The 26294-nt window shown below is 36.1% G+C and overlaps 1 protein-coding gene across 2 annotated transcripts in view; it reads right to left on the bottom strand.

The window, feature by feature from the left end:
- The window catches only part of LOC136803299 (talin-1-like), an 85457-nt gene that overhangs the window by 15811 nt on the left and 43352 nt on the right, over nt 1-26294 (bottom strand). For both annotated transcript variants that reach the window (XM_067060018.1, XM_067060019.1), the window contains exons 21-40: nt 25713-25824; nt 24653-24903; nt 23954-24148; nt 23403-23531; nt 22528-22893; nt 21158-21364; nt 20541-20669; nt 19745-20110; nt 15550-15777; nt 14993-15124; nt 14108-14350; nt 12797-12913; nt 11988-12122; nt 9230-9358; nt 8795-8896; nt 8210-8377; nt 7255-7398; nt 5418-5525; nt 4908-5024; nt 4011-4157 (exon numbers count right to left, since the gene is read on the bottom strand). In XM_067060018.1, the coding sequence (XP_066916119.1) occupies nt 4011-4157; nt 4908-5024; nt 5418-5525; nt 7255-7398; nt 8210-8377; nt 8795-8896; nt 9230-9358; nt 11988-12122; nt 12797-12913; nt 14108-14350; nt 14993-15124; nt 15550-15777; nt 19745-20110; nt 20541-20669; nt 21158-21364; nt 22528-22893; nt 23403-23531; nt 23954-24148; nt 24653-24903; nt 25713-25824 (3525 nt within the window). The remainder of the gene's footprint in view (nt 1-4010; nt 4158-4907; nt 5025-5417; nt 5526-7254; nt 7399-8209; nt 8378-8794; nt 8897-9229; nt 9359-11987; nt 12123-12796; nt 12914-14107; nt 14351-14992; nt 15125-15549; nt 15778-19744; nt 20111-20540; nt 20670-21157; nt 21365-22527; nt 22894-23402; nt 23532-23953; nt 24149-24652; nt 24904-25712; nt 25825-26294) is intronic.

Raw genomic sequence — 26294 nt, 5'->3', positions numbered from 1 at the left:
AGCTGCGAGCCGAGCTGCGTAGTTGTATTTTAATGACCAGCCAGGTCATTCATTTGAGGGCTATGCATGTTAGCCTCCACTGATGCAAGTTACCCTTTTTCACGGTAGCCAATAGAATTTTTATATCCAGCCTCAAGAACGTAAACTCCAATTATCCATCCATATCATGTCACCACAGCTGGGAACGATGAACGACAGTGACAGTAGCAGTAGGATGAAAAAGAACGACAAATTTTTAAAGAACGACAAATTTCATATTTCGCCATCCACAACCCCGACCAAAAGTGACTGTTCCACCCCTAGAGATTCATTCCTCTTTGATTGTCACGGGAATTAACTGCTTGTGGTTGAAAAGAACGGCAAATTACGCATGCGTATTAGTGTCTATTTGGGTGAGCTGGAAACATTACATGAACTAACTCCTGCTGCCCTGGCTGAAAAAAAAATCAAATTCAAAAGGCTTGGGTTTTCCCCTTTTTCTACGAGAGAGAAACAGCTGATATTTTGTAAGGAACAAGCGAATAATAATTCTCTTTTTAATTTTACAAGCAAAAAAAGGGCTGTAAATTTTTTTTTTCTGCGTACTTACTTTTTCTTTCGACCCCTTCCCCTCTGAACGCAAGCATATGCTTTTGAGAAGACACCCTCTCTCCCCCTTAGTGTGTACGTACTATGTGGACGGCCCCTTAGGAAAATCACTGGAAATTTTAATTCTGGCAAGAACTTATTAGGGGCCCTTATTATGGTGAGGCAGGGTGAGGAAGCAATTCTTTCAATTTTGGCGATAACCAATTTTGGTGAATTTTGTTCTGTTACTATATCATCATTCATTAAGAATTTATTTATTTATTTAGAGAACACATTGAATTATGTAAAATACCCATTTGAAATTTTATGAAAATTTTAATGCTAGCTATGAATCATTGTATAGAGTTTGAAGTTAAATTCTAATTACAGTAATATGAGTTTTCTGACTAGTAAAATGAATTTGATATTCTTGTGTGAATCTTTATACGTGCCATTTTTAAGATTTTTCTTGTGAATCTTTAAACGATTTTCAACTCAGGGTTTTGATAATAAAAACATGGCGTAATAAGTTTTTTAGAGATTTGGCAGATGATCAAAAGAAATCTGCAGGAATACATTTACATGAAACTTTAATAAACTTGGAACATTTCGTTTTATTCAATTAACAAAAAAAGGTTAGAAATATTTACTGGTCCTATGAAAAATGTTCATGGGAAAGGCTTGAAAATAATATTAGATTTTGTTGAATTTCAATATTAAAAAGAGGTCGGTTGTAATCAAGGACTACCTTAAAGGAATAAATTATGACGGAAATAAAATTTGGCGGATTTACCAGGAATTCCGCCATACGTCAAATTAAATTCCCGCCAAATTTAATTTATCTCGTGTATATCTCCAAATTTGTGCTATTTCAGGCCTTAAAAACAGGTTTTTGCTTATTTGGTAACAATTTTTGGCCGAAAATTTCCTTCAACCGCCAAATTAAATTCTCGCCTAATTTCTTTTTTCTAGCAATCCGTCAAATTAAATTCCTCTGAAAAAACTTTTTCAACCACCCGCCAAATTGGATTCCTGCCAAAATTTCTTCCTTCAAGGTATTATTATCAATTTTGTCAAGTCTCGAGAACAGTGAAGGTAAAGTACAATAATTCCAAATTTTATTTTTGCCTTTAATGGTTCCTAATTTTTGATTGAAAAAAGTTCCAAAAATTAATCTTGTTTATCAGTCCTTTCAGCTTCAAAGTATCAGATGCTTTAAAATGAAACAGCTTTGCTCCAAAGAAAATGTGACATTTACAAAAAAAAACAGAGATATATATTCAATTTTTTGTAGTAAATTTCTCAATCATTTTGTATCAAAATAACAGAACTTGAACTGAAAAGACATATATAATCTTAAAGTTATATTCTGGAATTTTGACCAAAATGTAGTTGATTGCTATCTTTTGAAACAATGTCCAGAAATATTCATCTATAAAATAATAAAATTTGACACTTAATACAGCTTATGAAAAAAAATCTGTCAATGTTACTTTAGACTGTATTCCTATTTGATTTTATCCTCAAAATAGGTTAAAAACTGAAGACTCTATGGAAAACTTTCCAAAAATTTTGCAAATCAGCACATGATGACGACAGTGAAACATAATCTTTAGGTCAGAATAAATTCAACTGAAATCCAAAAAAGTCTAACATGTCATAATTGATATTGATAATCTAGATGACAGATTTGTTATTTATATGTTTGCATAAATTTTATCCCGATAAAAAAACTACTTCCAGCTTCAACATTTTTTGTCAAATTCAGTCCAATATACACACTGTACCACACTAGTTTGTATACTTTTTGACATTTACGGTCAATATAAATAAATTTTCAGTCTGGTAATAGGATATGTTTAAAGAATTGTTTCATGGTAAACATTAAAGAAACAGATTTATTTCTTCTTCAATACTTGAAGTTTCTTGCTTTTACACATTCATCAATTGATTAGAATTGTTTCACATAATTGTATAAACCATAACCAGAACATTTTTGCAGTGACTTTGTATTGTACGTAGTCTCAAGTTTTTCTGAAAAAGCTTCTTCACCGATCAGTTCATTTTGACTACCAGTCAAGCAATCACTGGAGATGTATGCTTTTTTCTTTTTCATACTCCTGATGCCCATGGTGTCATGGACAAGATAGATGCCAAAATGTATAAACATCAGTCATTCATCACGAGTGATCAGATTATAAAGAAACATGCAAGATTGCTGTTGGAAATCAGTTCAAGCAAAACAATTATATGTGGACAGCAGAGGGTCTTCTCGAGTGAATCTTTCCATAGTCATTTTGTCTTTCTGTAAAAAATCGTTTTACAAGCAGTTCCAGTTCGCTCAGTGCAGGGATAGACCAGGATAGACTGCTTATCAAGGTCTCGTAGTATCTTTCTCTGCCAATCAAGTTTCATTTAAATGACATTTGGCAATTTTGTCAATTGATTGGTTTGCCAAGAGTTCTTCATACTTCAACTTCTTCATGTTGAGAATCTGTCTTCATTACATATTTAGCTTGTTTTGATCTTTTCAAATTCTCGGAATTTGTAAAATGGCGGGATTATGCTAATCGACATACGTTTCGCGTACATGCCTAAAAGTACTTTCGTTTTTAAAGTGCACCAGGGCTTATATCCCCCGTCAACGCGTCCATCAGAATCATCAATAGCGTAAGGGGGGGTAGATAAGCCATGGAGTCGAGGGTGCGGAGTCTTTTTGAAAGGTACCCTTTTGTTAGCCCATACTAGACGTCATTCGCGTTTTTTTCTACGCAATTAACGTCTATTTATTGCACTTTGCGACTTTTTCGAATGTTTTGAGCCCAAGTTTTCGGGCTCTAAACATTCGATTTTTTGACGTCGCTTTTAATTTTCGAAGCTCCTGCAGTAGCAAAAAAATCGAATTTGCGTCAAAGCACTTGAAAGGCTTCCATTTTTCGAAAATCGTCAAAGTGGAACTCACTAAGAAACGAGATGAAAAATCCCGATTTTTAGTGAGGTACTCGCTACCCTTTTGTGGGTGATAAAGAAATTTAGCGAATATCAAAATGAATCCCATCAAGTTGATCAAACTCTGATCAAAGAGTGTGGATATAGTTTAGTCAAGGGATTATATAGGTCAATGATGGTGATCCCAAGACTCATTTCATAGCAAAAACCACGACATATTAACTGTGCCAGGCTTTAACTTTTAAAAATAGTTTAGCACCGCTATAAAGAAAAAGACATGGAGAGACACACATGGGGTGTTCGCTTTAAACTAAAACGACTCAATTCTTAGCACAAATAAATCTAATAAAATCTATCCATTATCTTGTGGGCATTAACGAAGGTTCAAAAGAGACATTTTAGACGCAGAATCACAAACGGAAAATCTTTTTTTTTCATTTTGTCAAAGATAATGATGATACACGGAAAGTTCACTACAAGTCAAAGGCACTAACCTTGACGGATACATCTTTTGCATTGTCAGCAAGATCTTTCTTTGCTAAATAATTTTCAGGACTTGCTTGGAAGTTGCCAGCAGATTGCACCAGGACTTTACAAGAATCACCGAGAGCTTGAACATTACCACGTAATGCTTCTCCAACCTGATAATGGAATTTTTAAATGTTTGGCAAATCAAGTTTTAAGCAGCTTTCGTAATCCTAGCTCCAAGAATCTCTTGAAAAGCACTAGGTTTGAATTAATTATGGTATAATTTTTTTGAGGTAGTCAAACAAAAGCGTTGTTTCTTTAATAAGATTATTTCTATAGCTTGACTATCTGTGTAGAGCTGAGATCTCTGTCGTATAATATGGCCTACTCCCTGTGCTAAGGGCATTTCTATGTGTATATCTAATTTAAACCCTCTTATTATGGCCCTAGGTTTGAGAAGAACATTTTGAATGTATTTACTTTCTGTAGGTGATCAAAGATACAAAAACACACGTGTACATTAAGCTAATAATTTGTCTTCTTGGTAGGTAATTATGAGATGTTGGAGACCAGGGGGGGTAGGCAAATGGGAATGCGCTGCCCTTAAAAAGGTGCCTTTTTGGACCTTTAAAGCCCCTCTAAATGCTGTTGTCCTAATGGCTACAAAGAACCAAAATAACCAATGTTTATCTCCAAAAAGGCTTAATTCTAGGAAAAAAGTTCCGTGAAGGATTCCAAAATTACAAAATTTCCTCGATTTTAGACCCCAAAATTTCCGATTCCCCCGTCATTTCGCAAACCTAGTACCCCCTATCCCGGTGGAGAGGACAAATGTAGCAGAATATTTCTCAGCAAGTTTCAATTTCTGTTTCATGTAACATATTCTTATTTTTCAGTCTTAAGTAAAGAAACATTCATTTTACCTCGGGGTTGATCATTCGAACAGCATTTCGAGTGTCATCAGCAAGTTCACTGTAATCTTCGTAAAGATTTTCTGCTAATGGTGCCAATTCCTTTGGATCCGTCTGTGCCTTACCAACCTGTACAAGATGAAGAAGAAGAAGATCTGAGAAATCATTTTACTTGTCGTTATCCCACAAAAATCTTTTTATAAGAGAAGTAAAAAGTAAAAAAGAAGGATAGGAGATATTGGGTAGGCTATGGATATGTCCGAATGGTATTGCTACCTTTCTACACCAAAAATCCTTCTAAGGGTTACAAAAAATGATCCACTCCCTGGAAAAGAATAACAATAGAATAACAACAATCGACTAAAATTCTTGGTAAGAATCTCCCTAAGGGTCCGAAAACGTCAAAATTATTTCTCAACTCTAAGTGCTAATTTTCGATTTCTGGTTCAGTTCAGACATACCCATCATCTCGCAGACCTAGTAACCCTTTTTCTCCATGATTAAAAGGTGGTCTACACATACCATATCATGTGCATCTCTGGTGATGGCTTTCAAAAACTTGATCATTCGTTCTTGGTATCCAACAAAAGACTTTTTATCGGTCGGTGCTACTGCTTCCTTGTAAAAGTCCTAAAAAAGTTATGTGGTAAATGTTTGTTTCAGTCGATGTGATATGATTTTTACATGGTTTAAAATAGGCCTCTAATGCGCCACTGTCCAATGACGAGCTTTCTGTAAGAAGGGTCATAAATTGAGTCTTCACAAAAGTAAGTATTTACTTGATTTTGCATTAAAAAGGACAAAAAATCACTTTACTCAGATTCTTGGAAAGCTTTTGACATGAAATTTTTTTTACCCGGTCAGTAATTCAATTATCTAAATCATATTCCAAGTTCAATGCGTAAAGCAAATGCCTTTTACTCTATTTTTTTATTCAAAGTCAAAAATTTTGCCTTTCCGAAAAAAAATCTGCCAATTTTTCGATCACGTGACCAGGTGTCAGCCATATTTAATTTTTTATATTACATGTGAAAAAAATGAGGTATTACTTATCGTGATATCTTTTATCAATCACTTTCTATTGCAATTTTAGTGAAGCCAGTCAAAAATCAAATTTTTGTTCGCGTCATATAGCCGTGAAATCATGCGTCCGGAAAGGGTTAAAAAGACTTTTTTTAAATGTAAGGTTAATTGAGGGATAATTTTCATCTCCTAATCAAACTTTTATCCTCCCCATAAGAGTAGAATAGGTAAAGCTAAGTCAGATTTCAGATTAAAAATTTGTTGGTCCATTTTGGTCCTTTTTACGCCGACGGGTCTTAATTTCACCACAGGCCAAAAGATGATGCAAATAAGACGTTTCATTATTCATCTTAAAGTGATTATAAGGATGATGGATGATGGGCATTGAGTTTAAAGCCCGAAGGGCTAGAGTTCAATCTCTAACCTTTCTCAGGCAAGAAAAAGTGAAGCCTTAAAAAATACGCCGCATTTTTGACGACAGATTGAATCTAGCAATTCCTTTGTTTACGATTGATATTTTTTTTCGAAATTTAGCGGTAAATTTTAGTTTCAATCTGTTATTTGTGTAAAAACCAGGCGAACCGCTCAAGGCTGCGCAACTTTGGTAGGATTTGTTGGCTTCAAATCCTACCAAGGAGATTGACTTCTAGCCCTTCGGGCTTATACTTCATTGGTAATGGGTCCCTGTCCTTATAAAGTAGGAATTCCTTCTTATTATAGATATATAGATATATGAAGTCGATATTTTACGTGAATAGCTTAGTAATCTAGGACTTTTAGACAGTCTTCCGGTTGTTTTCACAGGATCTACGTCCAGCCGACTCAGCTATCTATGAACTGAATAGAACATGGGAAGGAGCAGGGATTCGAGCCGCGAATCCCTGGTTAGAGACGCTAACGCCATTGACCACTTGGTCAGCGCTCCTTTTCAAGTAGGAATGCATAGCGCTGTCCAGATATCGCTGGTTCACAGATACCCATTTTACATAGTGATGACATTTGAGCTACGTTAAAGAGCATATAGCCCATCAAGGTTGTAGAACGGGCATGAGTGCCACCATTGATTTCAAAATCCCGAAGGGGCTAGATCCGAAACTCCTGGATGGGAAATGAAGTCACTTATTTCCCGTCCTGAACACGTGATCCGTGTGTCTTTATAACAAAATTTTTAAATGCAGGGCAAACTTAAGACTTCACTTTTTCTTGCTTGAGAAAGGTTCAAGATTCCTCTCTAGCCCCTTCGGGGCTTCAAACTCAATGAGTGCCGCCACACACCACAATGTCTTAAAGATATATCGAACATATGAAAACATCACATTAAGATGGTGCTTCTAACCTCAGATTTGACATTATCAAAGGAAGTGACCAGATAATCAATAGCATCAATGTCATTGGTCGTCGCCTTGGTGAATTGTAATAAATCTTTCAGAGCTTGCACCAAGTTGTCGGCTGCATCTTGAAGCTGGTTGTCATGCTCAGTCTGTAGAAACAAGAATAAGAATGAACAGTGATGTGTATGAATAAGGAAAACGACCGACAGACACTTTTGTCCGTCCGGTGTAATTAAAATAACATTCCAGCATCGTGAATAAACACCGGACGGACTGTTGCATCGGAAGGGCCGTCAAATAAAAAGTAAAAAGTATTGGTGTGCTAGTTGCAGGTGACCCTGTTAACATGACTTGAACAACAAGGCTAAAGATGAATTCATTGGCCAGAAAACGATTCGAACAATTCGATATTTGACAACAATTTGCTTCGCTGAAAACTTTCGCTAAGGCTGGTGACTAGCGTCTTAACTACTAAGTCAATCTCCAAAAAGCATTCACTACACCTCAATTAACCATCAAGGGACACTTTTTAACGAGTGGGGAAATATAACTGATAAGCTAAAGTACTAATTGGACGGAGGGTGGTTCAATGTAGTTTTTTATGGGGGTTTAAGTGCATTTTTCTTACTAGGTACAGTTTTGGCGAATTTTCTCGCTGTAAAAAGCGTCAAATTTCCCTTACTCGAACAAATTTGTGTTCCCCGTGCATTTCCGGATTATGAACACTCAGCTGTAATATGTTTGAGAGGTAACGGGTATGTCGGAATTCGAGAGAAGTCGACCATGTTAGAAGCTGAACTTCAAAAACTTACTGAACTTACGACCCTGTGAGAGCCTTTTTTCTAGCGAGCTAAGAAATCTTAAAAAGGAGTCAGACTCGTTTTTTTGATACGGGTAATACTTACTCACAAATAACACCAGTTGGGCTAACAAAAAAGCCTTTATCAAAAAGGAACTTACCTCATTTGTGGCACACGTATGGCGACTAGCATTAACCAGCAATTCAGCAGATTCGAAGACAGTCTTTGCCAGGTTCAATGTGTTCACCTGTTGTTGTCCAGGGAGATTTGCAGCAAAAGCTACAGCGTTCTCACCCAATGGTGTGATGAAATCTGCAAGTTTCACGACCTAAGAGAAATTTAAAGATCGGAGTTAGCATTTACAAAGTTTTTCAACCTAAAACCTCCAGATATTCATATGATAATTTCCACGTAATTTCGGACGGATGTATCCGAGTTTGAAAGTCGACCCCGTGAGAGAATGAATTTCTGAATGCTTTGCCCCTTTCTGATGTTTTTACAAACCTACGAGAGTCTTTTTTTGCGAGCGAGCTGCTAAACCATATTAAGTTAATTATATGGATAACCTTTCAAGACTTAAACAGGGGTTAACAGGTCAAAAGTAATTAAGGTCTTACTTCAAAGGGCCCTCCTTCCCACGAAGGGTTAAAAAGGTAAGAAGTAATATTAGTTACTCGGTCTTCTCTAGGTGAGATACGAGTCAGTATATTGGGTCAGTAAACATCGTATTGGTGGCAAGTCTTACCGATTCACCAACTTTGTCCGGTTCCTCCATTGCGTATTGCACAGTATCCGGAATCTCATCCTTGATCTTATTGCAATTGTTCGTAATCTTCTCTTCCAATTGCTGAAAAAGAAAAGATATGACGATTTTGATTTCCTTCTTAAAAAATCTTTGCTGCAAGTCTCATTAAATTGGATCAGGGTTGTTCTAAAGTCCATTCGCGTGTGGACCATTTACAAAGCGTAATTCTAGAAATTCCCCATGGTAGCAAATCAGAGTGCACACCTAATAAAGTGAACTTTAGTTGGAATTCTTATGAAGAAGGTCAGGGTAGGTCACAAAATATCAGACCTGAGATTTACGTCTGGGGTTTACGCCAAAAAAATACAGTTCAAATTCAGATTTCGTTTTTTCCATTTTTTTTTAAATCTCTTGGGGGAGTTCCTCGACCATTACCTTGATAGAATCATTAGTAGATGGTTTGAGGTTATCACTCATTGATGCTAGTACTGCTTGATCGAGATCGTTGATTGCCATATGTATAATGTTGACAGCTCTGTCTAAATCTTCTTGTTCACCAGAAGCCTGTATGGGGAATAGGAAATCATAAGTAAACACCATTGAAACTAGGAAAAATTCTATCCCCGATTACCGATCGTAATCCCGCAATAGTTTTTCAATATCCCTATATGATACTATATATCAAGTCTTAGGTATTAACCACTGACTTTTATATATCCCTGGACCAAGTTACTCAATGCCGGCCAAGAAAAACATTATATGATCGGAGTTTTTTTGAAATTGGTAACCCTAGAGAAAGTGCTAGGTCTTAGGTCTTATTTCGCTTGTACACAAGTGATGTAGCGTCGTTTGTTGGTAGGAAAAGTTTCAAACACTTCAATGGCTTCTTTAGAGTACCAATCATGGCGTTCTGGATTCAGATCGAAAAAAATTTCGATCAAAGATGGCGGATATAGAATGGTCCAGGGTCAGTATTAACACCTTGCAGAAACTTAATTCGTGATATTCATTACGAAATGTTCTATACGGAAGCAACCAAAAATAGCGCCGACGTTTGCCATAGTTTTATTGTTTAATTTCAAAATTAGTGGTAAACACCCGTTGGTTTTGGGTGCCCCCGTAGAAAACATTACGTCATGAATATCACGGATTCGTCGTCGCTAGGTATCTACACCGTTAATAAAAGGAAGGAAACTTATGAAGTAAATTCCGTGGAAGACATTGCAATTGTGCATATCATGAATATGGACTCATCCATTATTACTTAATTGAATGGATGAATAGATTCTCCTTGTAGTGAATAGCAAATAAATGATTGATAATCGACCGCCGGAGGCGGTTTTTTTCATAGTGGTACGCTAATCTCATTTTGCCTTGGCTCGTTACTTTGTCTACCATTTACTTTCGGTTTTTTCAACTAGATTACCCAGGTGTTTCTCTTTTTTCTCCTGGATGTCTTTTAATCGGAATTGAATAATCGAGACATGAAAAATGACTATATTGTAATCTGTTTTCAATGAGTAATCTAAAATGTACTGGAGATAAAATGTACTGGAGATGAAATGTAGGCGTTACTATATGTGCGCGCGCTCTTTCGCGAGCGTGATGCGTGATGGAAGGCGGTCGCTTCAGTGTGGTTTACATCCACACTGTGACCTAGTAATAGTAATACATGCTTTTTTTATAAGAATGGTGTAAATCCATTTCATCATATTCTTACAGCATTCTTAGGTTAGGGTCCTAATTCAGACTAGATTTAACATTTAGTACATACGTCTCAAGCATAAAATGGCATTTTTGTGAAGGGAGTGAGCCTTGCTTGGGGGTAATTGACAATTTATAATTGAAAATGCTCTAAAAATGACATTCTTAGCTTGAGTAACAAAATTCTATGATGGTGATATTCTTAGCATTGTTCTTAAATTTTTGGCCATTTTCATTATGGACATTTTTATAAAATTGTGCTCGTCGAAATGCATCAAAATGGCGAAGACTAAAGAAATACCAAAAAAAATCGAAATTCAACAAAATAATGGATTCTGCACCCCTGACAACTGCTTCATGAACGAGATTGTGAAGGACAATGATGTGCTACAATGTAGAAGATGCGAAAGGTTTGTCCATTATGCATGCACGGAACTACCTGCCTATCAGATACAGCTGTGTCTCCAATACAAAAGCCGGCGCTTCGAATGTGCCAAATGTGTTACAGTCACGCCAATTCTTCTGGAAAAGATCAAAACAAGTACAGAAAGAGTGCGTAAGGACAAGGCAACAAATACTGATAAGGTTAATAATGGAGAGCAACAAGGAGATAAATCTACAAACGCTCGATTGGACAGGCTGGAGAAGAAAATTGAGAAACTTTTAGATAAGGAAGATGTCGCTAAAGATAAAAAACAAAGGACATACGCAGAAACTACCAAAGAAGAACTGAAGAAGCAAGAGGTAACTATGAAACAACAGACATATGCTAGCATTACAGAGTTAAAGAAACAAGAGGTAACGATCAAGAACTTCATCAAAGAAGAGAAAGAAGAAGTACGATGGCTGAACCTGACAAAGTGCAATATCATTGTTCACAACATTGATGAACTCAAACATGAAACCCTTGAAGAACAGCGAACAAGTGATAAAGATTACGTCGAAGAATTTGTGAGCAACCAAATGGGACTAAAGGTAAACATCGTCAGCGCAGAAAGAATAGGAGCTCGAAAGGACGAGATGTTCAGGACGAAACATTGGCGACCCTTAAAAGTTGTGTTAAGGAATGAAGAAGAGAAACGTCAGATTCTAGCATCAGTCCACAAGCTAAAGAAAATTGTAACTGATTTACGAGTAACCGATGATTTTTCTAAAAAAGAACGCGAAACCATCAAAGAATGGCATAGGAACGCAAAAGAGAAGACAAAGTTACAAAAGGATGGCAGTCAAATAAAGGTTAGAGGAAGTCCCCGGACTAGACTCTATTTCAAGAAGATCTGCTGTGACTTACGCGTTACTGAAAATGAAATATTGTAAAGACGACTGATTTAGAGGCCAACTGTGCGCCTACAAAATGTTAAATATGATTATTTCATAGAGGTCGATAGACCTGCGAAATATATTACTATAAATAAATAAATAAATAAAGTGTATTGTTATAAAAAAAAGGCGTGTAACAGAAAAAAATAAAAACAAATAAACTAAATACCTTTTCAGCAGCTACTCCAAGAGCATCCACCATTGTCTGTGCTACGTTTGCTGCGTGATCGAAATTCTGTGATTCTTGCCCGTTTGCTACAAACCTTGCGTTGCCGTGGGCAAGTTTGATGACCTCGTTTGAAGGCTAAGAGGTAATTTAGATTGTATGTTTTGTTAGCTCTAAATATTTAAGTGACCTGAAAATATTGTCGAGGCTTTGTACTTTGAATCGAAAGTTTAAGCTTTTATCTTTCTTCGTTGTCCATATGGTCACATTTATATATATTCTAAAAGAATCAACCCATAATACTACTCATTAAAGTTGGCTTTTCCAAAAGAATAGTTAAAGATATAGCGCATAACCCCATTCCCTTTTGTGGAAAATCTTTTTGTGATCATGAACATATAGAATTTCAGACATAATTCCAAAATCATAACCCACTTAAAATTCCAGACGATTCAAAAATTGAAGCCCCAACGGAATAGTTAAGAATAATCTTATACCAAATTTCCTAGCATCACACTTCCTTCATCAAGTCCTATCTAAGGAAGTTCTAAAAATCTGGTTGACTCTTTCAGGGCAACAAAAATGATCGAAAAAAAAATCGATTACTTTCGTTTTTTAGAAGTTCCAACTTCAAATGCAATCATCTCAGCTTTGGAGCAATCTAAATGGGTCATGTTTAGGTTCGTTCGAAAGCTCTTTTTATGCTCTATCTTTTCAGAGTGCCTGAAAGAGTTAAATCCTTTCTTCGGAAGTTCTGAAAATTGGTCAATTCCTTTTCGCCACAGGGCTTCTGATTAACAAGAATTTCTCACCTGCACGAAAGCTTTGCAGGCATTGATCAGTTGCTGAAGAGCTTGTGGACTGCCCTGTTTCTGTTCATCTTCTTTGACTGCGTGAATCAATTTCTTGCCTTCATTCACAATCATTTTCTAATGAAGAAAAATGTTTATTACATACCTTGTCGGCTGAAAACATTAAAAAATTATCGGTGTTTCTTAGAAAATACAGTTGACGCTCTAAAATTCGATCTTCAAGGGAAATCGGATTTTCATCGAATAAAGGAGCCTATCGAATATTGGATATAGTGGTTTCTTGTTGATGGTGACTTTAAATGATATCGAATGATGGAGCGTATCGGATAGAAAAACGTCGAATTAGAGAGCGTCAACTGTATTACTTTATTCGTCATTTAGCTATAGTCTGACAATTGTTTGTTTCTCCAAAACATATTTTATTAGTGGCTAAAGTTGACAGATGCAGATACACTACCAAAGATATATAAAGACATTTCAAACGATGAGTCGAATATTGATACTTAGTACAGCTAACGTGAATCTAAGGAAGGGAGAGAGGTAAAGGTAGCAATGGCATGCACGGAATCTTTTTCATGGTAATGGCAGGCCCGGCGGAACAACCGTTAAAATGGGGAAGCTGAAGGCCAAAAATGAGATAAATTTACTAGGAGTTTGAGAAAAAAATGGGGAGGCTGAAATCTCCCCAGCCTCCCCCTTCCACCAGGCCTGTAATGTAAGGACCCACAAAATGAAAAGTACATTGTAATGGAAATTAATTTTTTGCACTAAGGGATTGAAAGATTCAGTAGAGATATTCAATAAATGAAAGTTTTAAGTATAACCAAGTTTGCGACCCGAAGGCTCCATTTTCCATAGCTGTCTACCTGAAGGGAGGGTACTTCTTTCTCTAGATTTCTCTGGTTACCCTTAATCCGTCTCTTTAGCTGCTGAGCATCCAGCAGAGAGGCATCAAGTGCCATTTTATTAATTTTTGGTTTGACCCGGCTGGAGTCGAACCCATAGATTTATAAAGCCTGAAGGGCTAAATGTCGTGCTTTGGCTGAAAAGTGTCCCGAGGTTAGTTTGGAAATCCTACCTAAGTCACGTGACATTACAATAGAATTTCAACGCTTGACCAATAAGAAGCTTCGCGGGTTTTCGAAAACAATAGCATGTATAAAACAATAGCATGTATAAAACAATAGCATGTATAAAATAACAACATGTTACAATAATAACATGCATAATAGACGACATCTAGCCCTTCGAACTTTACAGAAATCTATGGTCGAACCCACCTTGCTTACCTAAGGTAAACTTTACACTTACCTCACTTGTAGCAACAAATTCTTTTTGTTTAGCAGGGCTTGTATTATAAGGTGCAACATGATGCCCAATACCAATCAACCTCGTCATTGCTGCAGATGCTTGTTTTGCACAAAGTTCTAATTTAGCAGCCATGGCTTTCTTTAGAGCATTATCGGTTGTCGAGTTGGTGATCAGACGCAGATGCATTGATGCTGCTTTGAGTTTGTCTTGTTCAGCTTTACTGGTTGGATTGTCTTTGACTCGCTGTACAGTACGAAGAAGAGAATTATATAATAAGGCGAAAATAAAAAAATGTAGTGTTTCCGGAAACCGACCGGGTGAAAAAAAGAAATTTTCTGACCCGGCCGCAGACTATGAGTTCATCTATATGGTTCATCTTAAAGAAAATCAATTTGACCGTTAAAGCTTGTAAATCAAGTTTTGTTCGTTAGTAGTTGATACATTAGTATTCAGGGCTTACTTCATACTGTTTGTACATAAAAGTTAACCTTTAAAGTTCTAATTTCAATCACCCGCATTCCACTAAATTTACACTAAATTTTTTTATTTTCACCTAACAGAAGGAAAAGCCTTACAGATCCACCACTCTTTACCAGCATAGGTATTTGAGGGTATTTTTGCGATGGGGATCGCCGCAAAAGACTAATAATACGTACATATAAAAATCAGACATAACGGTTCAAAACGAAACGGTTTCATGAAATGAAAAGCAGCGAATTCTGTACAAATAGAAGCTTTGCTCGGTTCTTTTTACGACTTTCGCAAATTTTAGCCACCGAAAAATTAAATATCCAAATTTTGGCATTTTAATGAAAAAAAGATCGATTCGAGAAAAAAGTCCACGGGAAAATGAATCCACTTAAGATGCCAAGAACCATGGTTTACCTTAGCAGCAGCTAGGAGTTCGGTAGTTGCATCGGAAAGTTCAGCAGCGGCTGCAAGAAGATTTTCTTTTTCATCACTATCCACTAACAAATCTGATTTGGCTTGCATCGTTCTGATCAGTTGCGAATATACCTGTTAAAATAAAATGGTAATGAGGATAAGTGAGTATAACGTTGTTTCAACGGGTCCATCTGATGTCAAATTCATGATACATATTATGCACTATATTGCAATGTCTTCTAGCATTAAATCACAAACCCAGTAGCTGATTGGTTGTAAAGTGACGTAAAATCAGTTAATACGTCCCTGAGGTCAGAAGACATTGCAATGGTGCATACCAAATACAACAGCCCCTGAATGGGGGTTAATTGACATCAGAAATAGCAAATAAGAGGGATCAGTTACCTTCTAGGCGCTAAACTTGGAACATCTAAGTTATGAAAAACTGTTGTTTTTTGGCATTAGTAAGGTTTAAAAAAGCTCATTAGTTTAACGATCCACGGAAAGAAACAGTTACAACCGTCATATAAATATAGATGCGGAAACAAGAGCCTGACCTGTCCGAGAATGGTGGCTTGTTTGACCATTTGGTCTGGTTTTCCATACGCCCTCATCAACTTATCATGAGCTTCTAAGATCACTTCAAATATATCTCTTTCCACAACATTCTGAACAGGCGCTTTTCCCATGTTTTGTGTGATTTTAAGCATATCATTAAGGGCGGTGGTAACACCTTGGGCGGCGGTGTGAAGGGTGGTTTTAAGGTCATCATCATCTGTGGCATCCTACAGAATGAATGAATAGAAGTTGTGATTAAAGAATGAATGAATAGTAGGGTGAAAAAATTCAATTGATTATTGAAGTATGTATGTAAGGTCTAATCTCTTATCCAATAAGGGAAAATAAGTAAACTTGAGGTAAATGGATACAGTAAATCAATGGAAGAATTAGAAAATACATAAATCGATAATTGAGGAAATGAATTGAAGAAGGAGTAGATGGACACCCCTGTCTCACAGTCCCGATGGAACGTTTTTCTCAGTGGGGATAAATCAATAAATAATTCCTATTGAAATCCTAATGGGAAAAAAAATTCTATTGTTCAAAGGTTAAGAAATCTAGTGGGGATGGTTTTGGAGTTCAATTTTTTCAAGTGGGAATTAAATCTAAGTCAATTTCCCAGTGGGGCTGAAATGTCAGGGTATTTTCCTACCGGGAACGAAATTTTTGCCAGATTTTTCAGTGGGGCTGGGGTCCCAGCGGGTCTGTGACACAGGGGTGTAATTAAAGAACGAGTAGATGAGCAGGTAGCTCGGTACGTGCATGCATGAACAAATGACTGACTGAAAAGTTGAACGAATGAGTGAATGAATGGATGGATGGATAAATGGTGAATTGATGAATGGACGATAATAAATGAATGAATGGAGGAATGAATAAATAAATGAATGAATGATGAACGAATGAATGAATGAACAAATGTAGGAATGTATCGATAATCGAAATCAATTAACGAGTCAGTAAACTCTAAAGAGATGTATTTTTGTTATTATATTTTAAAGAATATCGTTTAGTTGTTGTATAGGTGTATACAGTTTATGTATTGTTCTAATAGTTTATAGTTTGGTATGTCTAAATCACGACAACAAGTTGAGGTATTTCAGGCGTAATTGAATTTAATTATGACTGTTGCTTCCACACATGAAGTTTCTATGACAAATAATATAAATAAAATGAATTCAAATTAAGAATAAACGAACGGAAACGTCTGAAGTTGAAGATTTCAAAATCTTTGTCAGCCTTTTTTTTAATTTGCCGGTCTTTTTAATCAAGCGCGTTGCTAGGTTTATCCTAGATGCTGCATTTAGTTGCCATGGCTTTGAAATTTGTATCATTATTAATTGTTTTGTTCCACGTTTTAGAGATAATTAATTGCATTTGATATAGAAATATATAATGACAAGTTGAGATTGAGCTGCATTTGAGGGGAGAACACTGTTGAGCAGTGACGCGCTGTCGCTTTTTGGAGTTTTAGCTTTTTAAGTTTTTAGAATATTTTTTTTTATCAAAACGATAACAAAAACAGAGAATTTGAATACTTATAACAGATTCCTTGCTATAATGGTTTATTTCGAGATGTTGAGTTTATTTTGGTAGATTTCATTTTTGGTATTCAATTTATTAAAATTAGTTCAAAGCCCTGAAAATTTAGCAAAAAGTGGATAGTATCAGCACTTGACCGAAAAAAATTCCTGACAAAAAATGGTAAAGTTAAAAGAAAATTTCACTTGAGAGTGGCGAAAAATAACTTCCTAAAAAATTCTAAAATCATTCCGAAATTGATAACAAATGACTTCAACTATGATTGATTTTTGCATTTGATTTATTTCCGAAAACAAATTCATGTCCATAGGAGCTTAAAAATAAAATATGATGTCTCTGAAGAAAAATTAATTTACCAGTAAACGCAGATTTAATAAGGTCTAAATTACCCATAATTATGTCTAAATTACCTTGAATGCTTAAAGTTCATTTAAGATCATTGACCAATCAAAATTTATTATGGTTTCCGGTTCTGACTTGACAGTTAATTGAATAAAAAAATTTTTGAAGAAAAAAAATTGTCAACAGAGGCGGGAAGCTGGGACAGAATATAATGCAGTAATATATTGTATTGAAGAAAAATGTATCTTCCAATCAATATCATTATATTATAAATTAACAAAATATTATTTTTTCATAAAGATTAAACAACAAAATCATAAAATTATATACCCTCAATTGGTATTACGTCAACCAATAATATATCTCATATCAATAACATGATCCACACACTATTTTGTAGCACATGTTCCCCAGTATTGCTGCTATCTTTTAAGTTATCTAAATTAATTTTGAAGATATAATCCCAGTTTGATCACGAGTGTTATTTACTGAGCATCAAATCACCAGAAAGTGTTCCCAAAGTTTTATTATATACAAAGATTGTGCTAACGAAGCATATTATACACGTATTACGTTTACATATAATAGTATTACGTCTGGAATAGCATGTAACGTTTTTATCGCATTATTATCGTAAGCCAATTGTTCTGCGTTTAGTATTATAAGAATATTCTTGAGAATATAACACCTTATCCTTACGGGTGCACGTCACTTTGATTTTAGTCGCTTTCTCAGCTTTTCCAACGGGTAGGATGTCATAAGCAGGTTCCTGTAAAAATGTAACCATAGATTCTCAGCTTACACATAGAACGTCGGAAGGATGTCAACATAACGTCCATGTGTCAGCTGATTTTAGATATGTCGTTTGTTATCCGTTTTGATATTACCATACATTACGTAATAAGATCATAGCTGTTTTAACCAAACAGCACTTAAAAATATTCCAGACTATCTTACCCGGACAATACAAACGAATTTTACTCAATCTGGCTTAGTCTTTCTGACAAAAACAATTTTATAAGAACAACGAGGCTGAAAAACGTTAAAAATTAAGAACAATTTAAGAACTTTCCTGAGCCTGAAATAAATGAGTAGTAAAAATGAGATATTCAAAATAGCTCAAAAATAAGTCCAGGATAAGAACAATTTGAGGATCAAAATACCAAAAAATAAGAACAGCTGGACCTCAACAAACAAATTTTTAAAATTATTTGCATTTGTAATTTTACGTCTGATAAGTGCTTATTACTTATACACATTTTTTATAAGCAACAAAACTGCTAAGGCTCTTGTCCTGAAATTAGTCAAATTTTTTTACTAACTCGTAAAGTAAAAGTTTTTTATATTATCTAAGCATGAGAAAACGATAGCCCTTGATCCAATAAGCGTATAATATCAGAGATGGTCAAAGCAAATCTTTCAGAAAAAGAGCTAGAATGCTAAGCAACCCCAGCTTCGACCCTAAAATTGGAGTTGCTTATAAAAAAATGTGTAGTTAGTGTTCAAAAAATTGTGAAGGCTTGTCATTTTGTTGGACTTTTTTATATCAAGAAGACTTTCTGTATGCAAATCCTTCCATTTTAATACAAAATTTTGAATGAATGAATGAATGAATGAATGAATGAATGAATGAATGAATGAATGAATGAATGAATGAATGAATGAATGAATGAATGAATGAATGAATGAATGAATGAATGAATGAATGAATGAATGAATGAATGAATGAATGAATGAATGAATGAATGAATGAATGAATGAATGAATGAATGAATGAATGAATGAATGAATGAATGAATGAATGAATGAATGAATGAATGAATGAATGAATGAATGAATGAATGAATGAATGAATTGATGGATCAACTTAAAGTGTGTCTGATATTATTAGAGCGATAGAGGAAAGCAATTTTAATAAATCAAACGAATCATCACTCTCGTTAATTTGTTCTTCAAATCTCCCAATAATTTCAAAAAAATCATGTTCTAGCTCTAGTAAGGACAGCTAACTTTCTGCCTGGCCTATTCTAATTGTTAGAATAGATTTATGTCGTATGTGGGCAGAAATTTGGGAATTAAAGACTTTGATTGAAAAATTTATTAAAATAAGTCATTGAATTGACGTATAAAAAGATATACCTTTCAATCCTTTACCCACTTTAACTCACAATTAAAACAAGCAGGGAAAAAAGTGGGCCACCCTAACTAGTGCTATATTAGAATTAGCAAGTGTTTTTGAAAATTAATTGTTGGAATTAGAAGGATTCCTTTTCGTATTTAAAAAAAAGAAAATATTAAAAGACAAACCTCCGCCATATCTCTCAAGCTAATCACATCTTTGGAGAAAGCTTTCATGAAATTATTAATCTGTTCAACCGATTCGCTATTTTTGACGTACGGTGATAATACTTTCGTGGTGACCACCAAGCTACGAGCCTTAACGCGGTTACGTCTGCACGTGATACGTATCTTGGTCGCTTTTTCAGCCTCAGCTTCCGGCAAGACTTTTTGGGATGCTTCGTCGAGGTTACGGTACGAACGTTCAATATCTTCTGATGATTTGAGGAGAGCTCTTTGCATAACGACAGGTGCTTTGTTAACTTTGGAGAGATTCTCAACTACGATTGCTGCTTCGGAGAGTTTCTCTAGCTTGTCCAATACTTCGTCTGGTGTCTGTTTTGGGATGAAATATATCAAAAATTAGATTACATACTGAATTTATCACGTACAGGAATCTCCATACCCTATGTGACAGAATTTTTGCAGGCATCCCAATAAAAGACCAAACACTTCATATCACTGTTTCTATAAAAATGAAAATAAAACTGATCTCTCAAAGTGGAAAAAAAGATCACTGCATATCCTAAAATCAGAGGTTGGTGAATATGAACTAAAGTCGCAAATTCGCCCTCAGATAATACTAAAATTGAAGAAAAAAGCTCATCAACTCTTGTTCTAGAAGTTTCCTGGATATGGGGCTGGGTTTGAATTTACCAGAGGTAAAGGGAATTATTAGAACTCTCAAAGATGCAGACATTTGGTGCCTACCATTTAACAACTCGCAAAGACAGTCAACTGATAGATACATATTTATGATTCTTACATTTCCAACGGTAATAGGGATTTTGAGTGCATCAGATAGCGCTTTCGCAGCTTCCAATAATTTGTTCTTATCATCTTCTTTCATTCCTTCTGCCATTTCTGGTACACTCTCCAGTAGACGAATGTAAGGCTGGTTGTGGAAAGAAAGATTCAAAATCAGTGAGGAATGTTCAATTTAGACGTAGTAGAAAATAAGCAAAAATTAATGGAATGGAAGTTTATACAAACAGATATCCCGTAACAATTATCATATTATCATATAACACCCATATTACACAACCCAAAGACACAACAATCCAGCTTAATAGTTTTTTTGAGTATCCTGTGAGAAATAACGTAACAATAATAGTATTATCATATAACTATCATATTGCACCCATATTATCATATAACACCCATATTACTCTATTACACGGATTATAAACGACTCCCTTGAGGTTTTGAAAAAAAATTCATTGTTTCTAATTGTTTTTGATTAGCGTACAAAAATTTTCCACGAAAGACACAACAATCCAGCTGAATAGTTTTTTTTAATATCCTGTGAGAAATAAAGAACATCATAAAAATGCAAAATGAACGTCACTTTGGTTCCTAAAAAACGTTTAAACAAGTTCAAACCTTTTCAAAGCGAGCCATTTGGCGTCTCATATCCTCAGGATCACCAAGACTCTTCAAGAATTTCTCATTGATGGAAAGCATCAGATCCGGAATCTTCTCAGGGACAACTCCTTCTTGGAATAACTTCAACATCTTAGCAATCCCTTCAACAATGGAATGTGCAGCGTTGTCGATCTTATCTCGTTCGTGGTCATCAGTTGCCAAGTCCTGTTAAAACAAGAGCAATAATGAATTAACGAATTCAACGCAAAAGGACTTAGAGGAGCGATAACCGGAGGTGTCAGCATCGCAAACTAGGGTTTCGCTCGTTCTAATATTCTGTTCAGTTAGTGGATAGCAGAGCCGTGGACCCAATCGTGAAAGCAATCGAAAAACTGTCCAAAAATTATAGTAACTGGGCTATCCACGTAAATATCGACTTTACCTAGTTCGTCAATGAGATGGACAGACTTAATAAAGAAAGAAATGGGAATCCTAACCCTAATCTGTCTTAGACCACATTCACACGCTACGTTTCATTTCACTCCGAAACGAAACGGTTCCGAAACATTGTGTAAACGTCAAAATTGGAAACGTCAAAATTGGAAACGTCAAAAAAGAAGACGTTACAAAGTCAAACAGATCGAAACGGTTTCGCCCTACTATTTTCATCGGAACGGAGCTGCTCCGTTTTCTTGCTCCAAAACGTTCCGAAATGAGTATAAACACTTCCTAGCCGTAGCAAATACCACACAAGAGCGATACGAAACAGTAACGTCTTAGTTCAAAAGAACAGCAACCAAAGGTGTTCTTTGAAAAAAAACACTACATACGTATAATCAGTAGGCAACTAGCTAACTCGAGGTTTTTTTTAACTTAGCACTTACTGAATTTTCGTCTTAACTACCTTATCGGCCCTTTTAACGCCGACCCTAATTTAAAGCTGGCCCTTATTCCACAACAGCCTAATTTTGGGCTTACGCCAATTAGGGCCGTAAATAACGCCAAAACTTGTAAAAATCGCTATTCAGGCTTCAAAGCAGTAAGTATTAACTAAAATTTAAATTGTTATCTTTCAGTATTAAACTGTTCAAAATTCCATTGAAGATCTTTTCGTGAAGTTTCTGATATAGAGTAAAAAAATGGATAGTTTTCATCCTTTAATCATGCCTAAAACCCTTTAAATTGAGAAAAAATGGTCAAAAATTAACGCCGCTTTTAGGTAAAAATTGCAAAACTTTGGCCCTCTTTACACCGCCACGAGCCCAAAAATAACGCCAATAAGGGCCGGCGTAGGGCCGATAAGGTAATTAATTCCGGGCGGGCATGGTAAAATCAAAGGAACCCGTTTCATCAATCAAGATAACAGTTCGAAATATAATAATACATACATTACAAAGTTGTGTCAGTTGTTTAATATCTTGCGATAAAAGTTTCGCTGCGTTCACCATCTGATCAACTGCTTCTGGATTCTCGATATACGGCGCCAATACTTTCGCTGCCGTAACCATAGCGGTCGAGCGTAACATCACGCGGTCACCCGCTTCCATGATGCGTGCAGCAGTCTGGTTGTTAGATACCATAGCAATGGCCCGCGCGTCCGAATCAAGCGCTTTGACTCCTTCATGAATTTCGTCGACTAGTGCGAGAAGAGCTTTTTGGAGCTCGGCAGCTGGGTTGTTTTTGTTGAGAATACGATCAATCTCTAGGTTAGCTTCGGCTGCTTTGCCAATTGTATCAAGAATATCGCTAGGATCCTAGCAAAAAAATTTATGTTATGGTAAAGCATTTTTAAACTAGATTCTAGAAACTAAACTCTAAACTCTAAATTATCTCTTTTAAACTAGAAATTCTTATTTTCCATAAAATAAGATATTAGATTATTCGTTTTTGTCACTGAAATATCTCTGGCAAGGATTAACAGTTCGTTATGCAATAGCTCCCTTTTTAGCATAACATTACACATAATACTGATGACCTATTCAAGAAAAAGATTCTACTCATCCGATGTTAAGAAGTCATTCTTTGAGTCTAGGGGATTCCCTCAAAAAACTTGGAAAATCTTGGGGACTTGTCTGAAATTTCTTCAAAAATCGTGAAGCTGAACTCCCAAAATTGGTAGGAAGAGGTTAGAAATTCTTTTTAGAATGTCCCATCCCAGCTGGCACACAACGTTGTTTTAACATTCATCTAACCTGATATGAACGTTATGGATGTTAGATGAACGTTGAAATGACGTTCTGTGCTATGTGGGATTGGTGTTTACCTGACCAACAGACAGTTGAAGTTTCATGAGACCAGACAAACGTTTTGCTGCATCCAACAAGTTAGACTTATCATTCTCATCCAACGCCTCAGCGTTCGCGCGTACACCATCGACGATACGCGAGTACGCCTGAAAAAGTAAAGAGAAGTCAGAAAGAGAAATCAGTATTAAAGACTAAATGATAAATTTTTAGGCTTAAATTAAAAGAGGACGTGGTACCAAAAAATGTGGAAAGAAGGAATGGAAGGTTTCAAATTTCTTTAAAAGGCTGCTCCATCCGATTTTCTCAGTTTTTACGCCCGACTTTTGACCGAGAGAGGCAAAATCAAAAAGCTCCTGGTTTTCCTTGGCAACGGAAGTAAGGTATTTTGAGTTTCCATACCAACGCAAGTTAAAGTAATATTAGTGTGAACAATTTCAGAGTCAAGGAATCATTTGCAGTATTCCTATAGTAAGCGTGGGGTAGCGTGTATACACCAATCATATGACGTTTTTGCTGGTTGGGAGAATACTTCTCAAGAAAAGTTTTAAAGACTGTCATGAAACTATACCTGATCAAACAACGTAGCCAGTTCTTTCATTTCATCAGGATTTCCAATGAAATTCATCATCTCTGCATTAGCTACTAAGATCAAGTCAGCAATAGCACCATTTTGCACAAGCGATAGCATGGTAGCCAACTCTTCTGTCACGTGTTTTGCAGCTTCGTCCACCAAAGCACGAGATTCTTCGTCGTCCGTGGAAACCTAAACAAGGAGAAAAAAGTATTGATACCTACTCTAGATTTGACCGGAATAATTTGATACATTCGATTTTTAAAAACTTACTTCTCCAAAAAATAAAGACGTCAGATTTAACCCCTGACGATTATCGTTGAAAATCTAATTTTTTCGTAAATATTGCAATATTTTGTTTGTTTTAAAGAACTGAAGTTAAAAATTTCTATTTGATCGCTTATTGATTTATAGAATGTTGAATTGAAGACCGTCAATTATGAGAATTTCTTAAGGAACTTAGAAGATGAATTTCAAGTCAATCGGGAGATTATCGATTAACAGAACATCAAATTAGAGAGCGTATACTAGCCCAACTTGACTCACTTTGTTTTCCTTGACTGGCACAGCATTCAAGAATACCTTCAATGAGCTCTATCAGAGCCTCGTAAAAGCGAACTGGAGAACTGGGTACTACTTTTCCATGTTTACACACATACTTTGCGAAAACAAGGAAGTCAGGGTCGGTTCACTTACATGGCACATAGACGAAAGGGCTTTAATATCTTTTGAGAGCGCCCGAATGGATGAACTGAACTGCTCCGTTGCGTCCGGTCTGTGTAAGTAAGGCGCCATGACTTTAGCCGCCACGACCATGCTTTGTGCTTTCAAAATGGCGTGCTTAGCTGCAGTGTGGATCTTGTTTAGACTATTATCATCCAATGTGCTAGCTAATTGACGTGCCTTTTCAGCCATAATGGTTGTAGCATTTTCAATCTCTTTTGCTCCTGTGGATTTTGAAAAATTAGATTCAATATATTCAATAAAAACTAAATCAAATCACATCTGAGAATGGGATAGGTGGTTAGTCTCTATAATTCGATTCTCTATAATTCGAACCTCTGTAACTTGAATATTTCTTTAACTCGAACAGGTTTCTAGTCCTTTAAGTTAAAAATGACTTATAAACCTTACTCCATATCTCGAAATTTCCGTAACCCGAGCAAATGTGTTCCTTGTGGGTTACGAGTCTGGGGGGGGATACTCGATTAAAAAACAGCCCAAAATTAGGCATTGAAAATCGGACCCTTACAGTACAGAGAAAATTCAGCAAAATTTGAGTAAATTTGGATGTAATCGACCCTTACGGTGCAAAATCGACCCTTTGACAAAATAAGGTCAGATTTTCCCAATTTCACACCCTTAGAGTGCAATCTTTCCCATCTTTACTCATTTCGACCATTACACTGCATTTTAGGAAGCTTGAAAAAAGGACCCTTAGAGACCGCACATACTATAGGTCGTTTACCTTGAGTGCCCCCCCCCCGGGATGACGAGTTATGAAGACTCTACTGTACTTTTACAAATCCAAGCATACCTTATCGGGGAAAACTTCGTCGGAGAAAATTTTCGTCGGGGAAAATTTTCGTCGGGGAAAAATATTCGTCACTTGCTGGTAGTTGGTAAACGCATTAAGGCCGGGGAAAATTTTCGTCGGGGAAACATATTCGTCACTTGGCCAAAATTTCGTCACTTTTCCCCGACGAAGTTTTCCCCGACGAAGTTTTCCCCGATAAGGTAATACAAAACGTGTTACCTTTAACAAGACCTCTTAAGATGGCGTCAGGTGATTTCTTCTTCAGAACAGATTCAATAGAGACACTTGCATCAGCCATCAAATTCATTGCATCGAAAGCCTCCTCGTATGTCTAATGAAAAAAATGTTGAAAAGGGTTAAATTTTAAGATTTAAAGGATTTATGACAGAGTTGTCAACAACTTTAGCATTACAAACCATCCTCGCTCCGTCCAATGTTCCGGTCAGTTCTTAGATAGCCCATCCGTAGACCCCATGAAAATAATCGAAAATCTGTCTAAAAGTCTCGTCAGCAGAGCTACGCAGGGCCGAATATGTGGCAATATTTGCGGTACTACATGCTTAGGGACATTTACTCACATTATCATATCAGCAGTAGTTATACCTAATTTCTCTAAAATTGCGTGGGTTGGCATTCACTTTCGAAGTCAATCGCAGTAAAATGGTCGAATTCGATGCGGGTAGTGGACGATAAAGTCTATCTATGCGGGTAGTGAATAGTGTTCTCTGATATCAAGTATAACATTTTCTCAAGTAAAGAAAAGATTAGATTTACTAACGTAAAGTGAAAAAGTGAAATCTT

This window comes from Clytia hemisphaerica, unplaced genomic scaffold (genome assembly GCF_902728285.1).
Source record: "Clytia hemisphaerica strain Z4C2 unplaced genomic scaffold, Clytia hemisphaerica genome assembly, whole genome shotgun sequence".
Taxonomy (NCBI): domain Eukaryota; kingdom Metazoa; phylum Cnidaria; class Hydrozoa; order Leptothecata; family Clytiidae; genus Clytia; species Clytia hemisphaerica.
Note: the sequence above shows the minus strand (reverse complement) of the source record. Positions and strands in the feature narration are given on the sequence as shown.